This window comes from Crocodylus porosus, unplaced genomic scaffold (assembly GCF_001723895.1).
Source record: "Crocodylus porosus isolate Cpor-Errol unplaced genomic scaffold, CroPor_comp1, whole genome shotgun sequence".
In the NCBI taxonomy this organism is placed as follows: domain Eukaryota; kingdom Metazoa; phylum Chordata; order Crocodylia; family Crocodylidae; genus Crocodylus; species Crocodylus porosus.
Genome location: NW_017728886.1, coordinates 67,853,536 through 67,863,498, shown reverse-complemented (window position 1 = coordinate 67,863,498; position 9,963 = coordinate 67,853,536). Strand labels below are relative to the sequence as shown.

General features: G+C 43.7%; 1 protein-coding gene across 2 annotated transcripts in view; it reads right to left on the bottom strand.

Moving 5' to 3' along the window:
* Nucleotides 1-9,536, bottom strand: part of UBE2E1 (ubiquitin conjugating enzyme E2 E1) — a 59,929-nt gene extending 50,393 nt beyond the window's left edge. The window contains exons 1-3 of one of the 2 annotated variants that reach the window (XM_019535976.1): nucleotides 9,186-9,536; nucleotides 8,932-9,020; nucleotides 6,683-6,733 (exon numbers count right to left, since the gene is read on the bottom strand). In XM_019535976.1, coding sequence (XP_019391521.1) covers nucleotides 6,683-6,733; nucleotides 8,932-8,972 — 92 coding nt within the window. In that variant the 5' untranslated portion in view covers nucleotides 8,973-9,020; nucleotides 9,186-9,536. Of the gene's footprint in view, nucleotides 1-6,682; nucleotides 6,734-8,931; nucleotides 9,149-9,185 lie in introns of those variants that run through there. The other variant, XM_019535969.1, reaches the window with a different exon arrangement.
* Nucleotides 9,537-9,963: the final 427 nt, after the last annotated feature.

The following is a 9,963-nucleotide window of genomic DNA, read 5'->3' as shown; positions in this document are numbered from 1 at the left end:
GGAAGTCAGCTGGGGTCATAGGATCCCAGCAAGATAAGCATCCAATTTACTCTTGAAGGTGTTCAATGTAGGCGCTTGAACCACCTCCGCTGGCAGACTGTTCCAGACCTTGGGGGCTTGGACAGTAAAGAAATTCTTCCTTATGTCCAAAGGCCTGGCCCTGCCCCCTTCTGGCCACCTGACCCACCTGGTCGCGCTGGTAACCGGCACCTGAGCTGCCCGGGTGATTGGCAGCTCTGCCAATCACACTCACAGTCACGGGGCACTTACATGACTCCGTGACCAGGTACATATGAAAAAACCTGGAAATATCTTAACTTCAGTCCAGATACATTCAGAATTCAATTATATAAAATTCATATAAAAATGACTATATTCAGGAAGGTCTTTCTAGCATGCAATTAAAAAAATAAATTATATTTACTGTACTGTGGTTTAAAAATTACAGTATTTTCTTAGATAACGCGTTACATTTTGAAGCAAGACCAGTTAAACATTAATCCAAGTTAAAGCTATTTAGAAAGTGTATTCATATAAAATTCTCAGAAATATAAAAACAACTGTAGTCAAAACAAGTGCTACACTTCTGAGTATGCAAGTGAAGTGCATTAATTAAAATAAGAGGGTTCAAAACAGCATTTGAACCACAAATATTCTGCAGACTTCACATTAGTCTGCAAATCTTAATTCCTCACTGTAGAGTTTTTAAAATGATGGCTTTTCCACCCCCACAATTTGGAAGTGTAGGGCTTCTTACCAACCTACAGTCTGAGATATGTATATTAAGAGCTGCCTTTTTACTCACACAATAGCCTCAAAGAGAGTGATGGTTGTCCTAGGAATTTAAGAGAACTCGACAGGAAGAATCAGGTAACAATGCTATGTCTTTTATTTTATTTTATTTAAATAGTGGAAAGGTGACAGGATGTTCCCTGCTAAAGGTCATTGCTTCTGGACCTTGCAGAAGGCAGCTTTTTACGTGATAAATTTGAAAAGTAATATAACATGTTATTTCTGCCTAAGTTATAGAAAATTAGAGTTGGAAGCATGAATGCTGCATGCACCCCGAGGCTGGGGAGGGAGGGGGGGCACAGCAACTGCCCTCAGGCAGCGGTGGCAATGGTGTGGCAGTGAACGCCCACAGGCAGCTGTGACCATGGCGGCAGCAAGAGGGGGGTGGCACATGGAGACTACCTGCAGGCACCGCCGGCAGCAATCAGTGGCGCTTTTTGCAGGGGGTGCACCGCCAAGCTCAGGGGGTGCATGTGCACCCCCTACATGTTGCCAGTGGTTGGAAGGGACCTCAGGAGGTCATCTAGTTCAGTATTTCTCAACCTGTGGGTCGTGATTCAAAAGTGGGTTGCAGGAATATATGAAAGGATCATGAACAAAAACTTTAAAAATGGATTCTCCTTTAAAGGAGAAAAATGTAGGAAACAGTGTTTTTTCCTTTGCAGGCTGGCAGAGTTCCCGCCTGTGAGGGGCTATTTGGAACTTCCCCCCTGCCCCACACTCCCACTGCCCCACACACTGGGGGACTGGGGCCTGGAGCCAGGGGGCAGTGGGTCAGGACTGGCCATTGATGTTTACAAATGCATCCTGGTACAAAAAAAGGTTAAGAACCACTGATCTAGGCCAAACCCCTGCTCAAAGCAGAACAAACCATCCCCAACTAGATCATTCCAGCCAGGGCTTTGTTGAACTGGGCCTTAAAAACCTCTAAGGATGGAGATTCCACCACCTGTCCAGGTAACTCAATCCAGTGCTTCACCACCCTTCTAGTGAGAGTTTTCCTAATATCCAACCTGAACTTCCCAGTTGCGGCAACTTGAGACCCTTGCTCCTTGTTCTGTCATCTGCCACCACCATGGGTGTCTGGTTCCTCTTGAGTCGGGGGGGCACGTGCCCCCCCTTGACACGAGTCAGCAACCGGGGGTGGGGTCCACAGGCAGCCAATCATGCTGGCTGGAGGGGCTCTGATCTCATTCACTGCAAAAGCGGTTGCACTGCTTCTGGAGCTCCACAGCCATTTCCAGAAGCACCGCGGCTGCATTTGCTGGCGGCCCTGCTCCCTGTTCAGCGCTTGCAAGGGGGGCACTGGTGCTCCTGCCTGCCCCCCCTGCCACACAGGGAGCGTGGCCTGACAAGGGGTGCACCGGTTCTCTCAGGGGGTGTACTTGCACCCCCTATGTGTCGCCTCTGGCCACCACTGAGAACAGTCTAGTTCTGTCCTCTTTGTAACCACTCTTCAGGTAGTTGAAGGCTGCTATCAAATCCCCCCTCAGTCTTCTCTTCTGCAAACTGAAGAAACCCAGTTCCCTCAACCTCTCTTCATTAAGTTATGTGCCATATGCCAAGAGCATGCTCCAGCCTCTTATTTTATCAGATACCAGACAGTCTTCTTTGGTACACATACTGACTGATGAACTCTCACCTGCCCTCCACTATTGTTACTGCTTAGCAAAGAGCTGAAAGTTTAAAATGGACATTAGTAAGTTTTAATTAATATACATTTTGATCCCTCTATACAGAGAGAAAAAAAATAGATAGAATTAAATGATCAGGCTTAAATTCTGTCAATTCCTTATGGCTCCCTCTGAACGTCAGATCTAAAGCATGAACTATACAGTTCCAGAGAAATTGGGAGGGTGTTTGTCTGGAACACAGAAGACCTTGGTTCAGTTCCTGCTTTGCCATAGACTTCCTGTGTGACCCTGGGCAAGTTACTTGGTCTCTCCCTGCCTTCACTGTTCATCAGAAAATTGGGAATAAATATTTACTTCACAGGGCTCCACAGATTTCAGATTGTGAGATGCCCATATATACTGCTGCTCAAATATATGAAGACATGCAGTAACAAATCTAGACAGTCATTTATACTACTGTTCCTGCTAACACTTTGGAAACCCTGTAAGAGCAGTACCAAGGTTGTCATGATATTCCTGAACACAATTAGACAGTTAACCCTGTTTAAATGGCAAGCTAGAATCATATTTTAACATTTGAAGTAAAGTTAGAGAATGCCACTTCCATGATACCCTTGAATTTGTAATATAAAGAGGTGCTGAGATAGCACTATTAACAGCATCCACATATAATAACAAAGAACAAGAATCTCAACATATTCTTCTTTGAGTTCTCTTAATAAGTTAGTTTGTTTTGATAAAATGAAAGGCCTAATATTTAGAAAGAGAAATGAAATTTAATTATGTCTGATGTAAATGTGCACTATTTAAAGCCTATGAAGTTAATCGCAATGTCACAAAATGATCATCTTTTGGATTTGAAAGTTGGGGCTAGCTTTTCTAACCTGACATCCCCAATCAAAAAACAGATTCTCTACCTCTCATCACCAGTGTCAGAGGCCAAACCATCTCATTAAAGGACAAAAGGAAATTAAAGCTTTTCAGCCCTTTTCTCTCTCTCAGTCTCGTCAAGTAAAATGTTAATATACATGAGATGAGAGAAAAACAAGACTCACTTAAAATTAGCCACCTACATTTAAGAGAACACAAACTCTCTCCAACAGAAATCAGCAAATATCCAAGTATTATTTTAAATATACTGCCAACAGAAAGGCTTCAGCAGGCAAAAAGTCTATTTTTTTTTGAGTAAAGGCTGAACATACATTTGTAACCCTACAAAAAAAAATCAAAATAAAACTCCTGACTTTCAAAGCCTCCTATATGGCTTTGAAAAAGCCATTAAAAAATTAAATAAATCAAGCAACAGAGTTTCTAGTCTAAGATCGTGGTAATTCAGAAGGAACTCAGCATGTTGAATGTTTTGAACTCCTGCTGACTTCAGTGGCAATTTAAGGTGCTCAGCAAGCAGGCCCTAAATTAAGACCCTGAAAACAAGAAGGAGCTGGCAAGCAGAAGGAGATGTCACCTTCCTCTCTTGCCAAGGCATTCCAGACAACAGTGATGGTGAATACAAAAGGTCAAGTAGTTGGCTGAGGAAGCTGTTAGCCTTCAGAATGACACTGAATTAGTTTTATATTAATGAGACAAAAGGTAAATATTTCTAGAGCAGCTAAATTTTCAAAAGTGACTTAGATACCTAGGAACCTAAGTCTCATTGGAAGTCCACAGGGTTTAGGTCCCTTTACACCACATCTTACAGGGTTCCTCCTAAGAACTGAGCTTTGAGATAAGCCTTAAAGAATGGAATGGAGGAATAAAGGAGCCCCCATCCTACATACAGAGTAGCATAGAGTACATATAGGGAATGCACAGAAGCGTACGAGAAAAGACACAAAGGGAGCAATGAGATGAAAGGCTTGAGCAGTGGGGGTTGGGGAAGGGTGGGATAAGCGATTTTTTTAGCATTATGAAGTCTTTTAAAAGTAACGAATAGATAAGACTTAAAATTAAGCTCAGAAACCAACTTTAGTCACTCCCTCACAGTGAAAAGTTCAGAGAAAAAAAAAAGGAATAATTGAAGGCAGTGGTACTAATGTAGGGCTTCCCCACAACAGTCTTACAGCCTTAACACAGCAACTTGAGCATCTCAATTGCATAATCTCTTCACACTCCTAATTTGACTACTTCCATGGGACATAAGCACTCCACATATCTTTAGTAGCTGGAATTCATCTCACCATTGTGGCAATCAGCATCTGCCTACACTTTTACAAGTCTGTTGTTTACAGCATCAAGCCTATGGCATTTCAGGAAATCTAAGGCATTTGCCATTTTAAACTTAACAGACCCACTCACTTATTCTCAATAAGAAATATGAAAATTTAGTTCTACATCAAGACTAGCAGACCTGCTTTCACAAAGAAAAGTACAGATTTTTTTTCCTTTATCAACATACTTAAGGTTAAATATTGTTATAAAAAAGTGTTTGCTAAATAGAACTGCCAACTTCCACTCATTCATCTGAAGACCAGAAAGAATGCAGGACATCAGCTTGCTATTATTATAACTATTTGCACAGTGAACTAATTTCCACCATTAAAACCATTCATAAAGGCTGAAACAGTGCAAACTTGTCTATAGGTGCCTCAAAATATATAACTGCCAATGAACTACATTATGTTAGTAAGAAAACACTTTTATGGCTACATAATATACATTTTGAAAAAACTCATATGGTAACTAATCTTGACCCAGGAAAAGCAACAAGTAGATAAAAGAACATTAGGATTTTGACATCATTTATAGGAGGCTCTGCATGAAAGCTGCAACCTGATTTCTTTATAAAGAAACATAGGAGGTGCCCCTCACAACAGTTCCTGGGCACAATAACACCATTAAAGCAATTTAGCAGTATCTGAAGAGTACAAAACTCATTAGCTATTTTTCAAATGCTACACACCTTACTATTACATAAAAAGCATTCCTTGCCTATTAACCACCGAACTATTTCAATTCATCTAGTCAAATTTTAAGCCATCTTAAAAATATATTTTTATTAAAAAAAACAAAAATGTAAAAATATGACAATCTCCTTTTTTCTTTGGTGTATCACCCATCAGTACAGTTGCTGATTTTTGGCAACAAGGGCCAGAGGTGTCTTTTAGCTGAACCTTTAAATAAAGGTAAACTTTCTTTCACTCTAGATCTGCCTTGTTCTTGCATACTGTCTTCCCATCCCCAGATACTGCAGTTAAGGCCTGAGAAAGGGGTCCTGAAAAGGCTATTCAGGACCCCTTCACCTAACTCCAATGCTAATGTCTCCCTGCTGACCAAAACAGGAGAGTAAGAAACTTCAAAGTGCTAACACTATAAAAGTGAGTGGAAAATCCACTCCGAATAACTAAGAGACCAATTCTGAATTGTTAAATGGCATTTTTCTTTTAATTGCTGTCATGACTGACATCAAAAGCTTCAGACCTGGCTCAGCAGTAGCAGGAAGATCTGAGCAGTCAGATAAAGAACTAAAGAAGCTCTTTGGAAATAGGTCTACAGCAACTGAAGTGGACAGAGACCAGGCTGAAAGCAGTCTTTCTGTTCAACAGAAACAACCAAAGGCTGTTTCATCCCCAAATGCTGAGTGGCATCAGGGAAGCCAAGACAACTCAGAGAGGAACAAAATAACATTTTGTAGGTATATTGAACAAAGTGTTTACATCTTTAAAATATAGTTCAAATAACCATTTTATAGAGGCCAAGAGCATGCTCCAGTCTCTTATTTTATTAGATGCCAGACTGTCTTCTTTGGTACACATACTGACTGATGAACTCACACCTCCCCTCCACCCTTGTTACTGCTTAGCAAAAAGCTGAAAAGAACCCATAGTCTTTTACTATTCTTTGCTTTTTTGGCAGTACTCTTATATAAATAAGATTAACACAGTCAAGTGTTAGATTTTTAAACCAGAGGGAAAAAAACCCAACAAGGGGCAAGTTTTCACACACTTTCTTACTGACCAGTTTCAGAACCATATGCATGGGCAGTGTGACAAATTCTAATGCAATTATGAAAAAACAAAACAAACAGAAAATTCATGTCAAAACACATGCAATCTCTTGAGCTTTCCCCCACAGGGGGAGTATTTTATGTCATCCAAGAATTCATGAAAGTATTTATGTTAATCTAAACAGTCGTTCATCCACTGTATCTATAACCTATGAAGATACAGTATTTAGAAATAATAAAAAGCATCCTTTAGCTCCTCCCTGCCCCACAACCCCCCCCCCAAAAAAAACCAAAAAAACCCACCACCACAAACCTGCAGTTGGGAGGTGGATCTAAAGTGATGTCAGCCAATTCCTTCTGAATCCTGTGGCAATAAAAACAAGAGAGAACAAAGGTAAGTCACTATGTGGGATCATGCTCAACACGTAGGTTTTACCAATGCAGTCACTTGAGTCTGTGGCTGCGTGTGTGCGCAAAACCCTGTGTGCAAGTATGCAAAACCCTCTCCCATGTATACCCAGAGACACTGAAAGTAAAAGAGACACTGCATTTCCCCCCACCACCACACCAGAGCCACAGACCGATGCATTATGATACAGGCAGACGCCACTGCAAACCACACGGTGGAAAAGACAGGGCCTTTTCCTCTTCCATCACACACATAATAAGACAGGTTCTCCTAACAGACCCAATGCATTGGCTGAGTAGGAGGCTGTAGCCTGGAGATTTTGCATCCTTGTCCCACTGCTCTGGCCTAAACAACTAGTGCCACAATCTTCCACTGCCAACACTGGCTTCACCTGCTTCCCATGGGAAGGGGCTGGACCTTGGTGGGCAGACAACTGGAAGTAGAACCAAACTGGCACACACTCCCAAGCCATCTCTGGGAAAAAGTACTAAAGGGAAGTGAATATCCATACATCTCCAAGGCCCTTTATGCCCCCACAACCTCCAACTCCTTTATTGCCTCCACGATAGCATATAGCACTCCCCCCCACTTACATGTACAGAACTGCCATGTCCAAACAACACCCCAGTCCCTTCATTGCCTCCTGCTTCAAAAGCCTCTGTGCCTATGCAGCACTACACTACCCTTCCCATCACCAACCACCCAGCCACCACCCCCTACCCCTCAGTTTCACTAGCACCATTCACACTTCACTTTCATATCTACCCCCTCCATACAACCAGCCTCCCTTCCTTCTCCTTTGCATTTTCTTCCATTTGTCACATGTTATGAGAACCACAGCCTATTTATATTGGGCAATTTACAATCAGCAGGCTTTACAAAAAACCTTGTTGCCACTGGCTATGTGACTGCTAAGTAAATGTGCTCTGTTGAGGTCTGCCTAACCAACTGCCTAAACACCACAAAATCTGGGCTGTGACAGACTGGCATCAGCTGAGAAATCCAAAAAAAAAAAAAAAAAAAAAAAAAAAAAAAAATCGACAAAAATCCAGACACTGTTGACATCTACAGCTGGGATGTTTTTTGCTGCTGCATGGCAAAGCCATTAAGTAGATGGAATATTCTGTTTGTGGAAGAAGTAATGGAAGTTTGCTTGGAAACTCCATTCTTCATGCTTTTGGGAGCATGATGGTGGTGAATTCAGGTAAGATGAGAAGCAGAGCAGAGAGGGTAGCAGTAATATTGTAGAAGTGAGTTAGCTTTAAGGGTCTGACTACTGGGAAAAAATGACCAGCACAGCAATTCTAGGCTCGGTGTTCTAGAATAAATTTAACTATTCTAGTATGACTCCCTTCTGGGAACAATATTCTGAAGGGAACAATATTCTGGAAAAAATACTAAGTTTTGTCAGCAGAATCATGACTGACTGGTGCCTCCTGAATCAGGGGGGCACCCGCAGAAGCCATCAATGCTGGTGGCCCTGTCAGAGCTGCCAACAGCGTTGGTGTCAGACCCCCGTGCACCCCCTACCAGTTGCTTATGAGCAGAATAATTATTTCAGACTAAAGTGTTGGCTGAAGTAGTAGAAGAGTTATTTGGGTCAATTTCCCAACATAGACAAGAACTGAATGCTAATGACATGGAGACAGGACAGTAGCGATGGTTTTGATGGGCTGACTTTGTAAGAGGCCTTTCAATAAGAGCTCAAAATGCTTTATAAAAAAAAAAAAAAAAAAAAAAAAAAATCAATTGTCATCGCCATTTTACTGATGGGCAAACTGGTGAAGAAGTTAAATAGTTTGCTTAAGGCCACAGAGTTCAGAAAAAAACAGGAATTACACTTGCATGCAGTTCTGGCTATCTATACTTCTGAAGAAGAAAGGGGATGAGAAGAGCAATAACTATGGAGAAGAAGGATGTTGCTGAGAAGGAAGATAGACTGTGGTAGTGCTTGGGAGGAGGAGAGGCTGGCAGAAGCAGTAACAGTGTGTAGGTGCTCTTTGCTTCATGGAGATAGTGGGGGGGGGGGTTGAAGGTATAATTTCCAGTCATAATGAATACGAGTGATTAATGCTCAATGGAAGGGAGGCAAAGAGAAGAGCTGGACAAGCAGAGACAGCAGCGAGGCGGTGTTTTGTTGCTAATAGTCTCACCTCTTGGCGCTGGTGGAGAGGAGTTTGGAGTTTTTACTCATGCTGACTTTACTTTCCTTCTTCTTAGGCGTGTTTGTCTCTTTCTCTGTCTGTTGGTTGGAGGATGAAGATGAGGAGGAGCTGGTGCTGGCCCTCGAATCGTCATCCGACATAGCGACCCCCCCACCACACACCCCAAACCTGGAGAGGAGACACCATGGGGCGCGGGGAACAGACAATGAACACACACAGAGAAAGGAAATGGACAATCTCACTCTGTGTTTGGGTTGTGCTCTCTTTAAAGGGTCCTCCTCTCTCCCCCTCCCCACGGGCTCCGCAGACAGGAACCTCACACAGCAGTGGTCTGAGCGCACCAGCAATATACTGGGGGAGGGGACAGACTTTAACGCCTCCTCCCAGTGAGAGGAGAGGGGCTAGAAAAAAAGACGACAGCAAAGATCAGGGAAGCTCTCAATAATTCCTTCTAATCTCCCCCAAACTGCACATGGGAGACCAGTCATCACGACCCACTACTGCCCAGCCCCGATGTAAATGGGATGTCCCCCATCCCCTTTCTGCGCTGAAAGGCACGTGGGGGGAAATGGAAGGAAGCTCATCATCAGTGCCTGGCTACAATGGGACTGGGGTGTCATGGGTTTCCAGGGCAAGAGCACGGGGCCACGAGCAGCTTAGCTGTGTGCGTGAGGGGGCACCCAGTGGCCCAGTGGGGGCAGAGAATCGACACCAGAAAAAGTGTCTGGGGTGGGGGGGAAGGGGATTAGTATGTGCAGGGGGTGAAGGAGGAGAGTGGGTGCCTGCAAGGGATGGTGAAAAAGGGGGGGAGGGAAGGGGCAGCCCACTCAGAGCCTGCAAGGGGGTGGGGGCTGCGTGTGAGGGGGAGCCGGCTCCGGGCCTGCAGGGGGATGCGTATCGGGGAGGGGGGAAGCCAGGGCCTGCAGAAAGCCAGCGGGGTGCTGGGGGCCGCAGCGGGGGTCTAGGTTAGCCCCCTCGGGGGAGCAGAGGGCCGGGGAGGCGTGAGGGGCGCCGGATCGC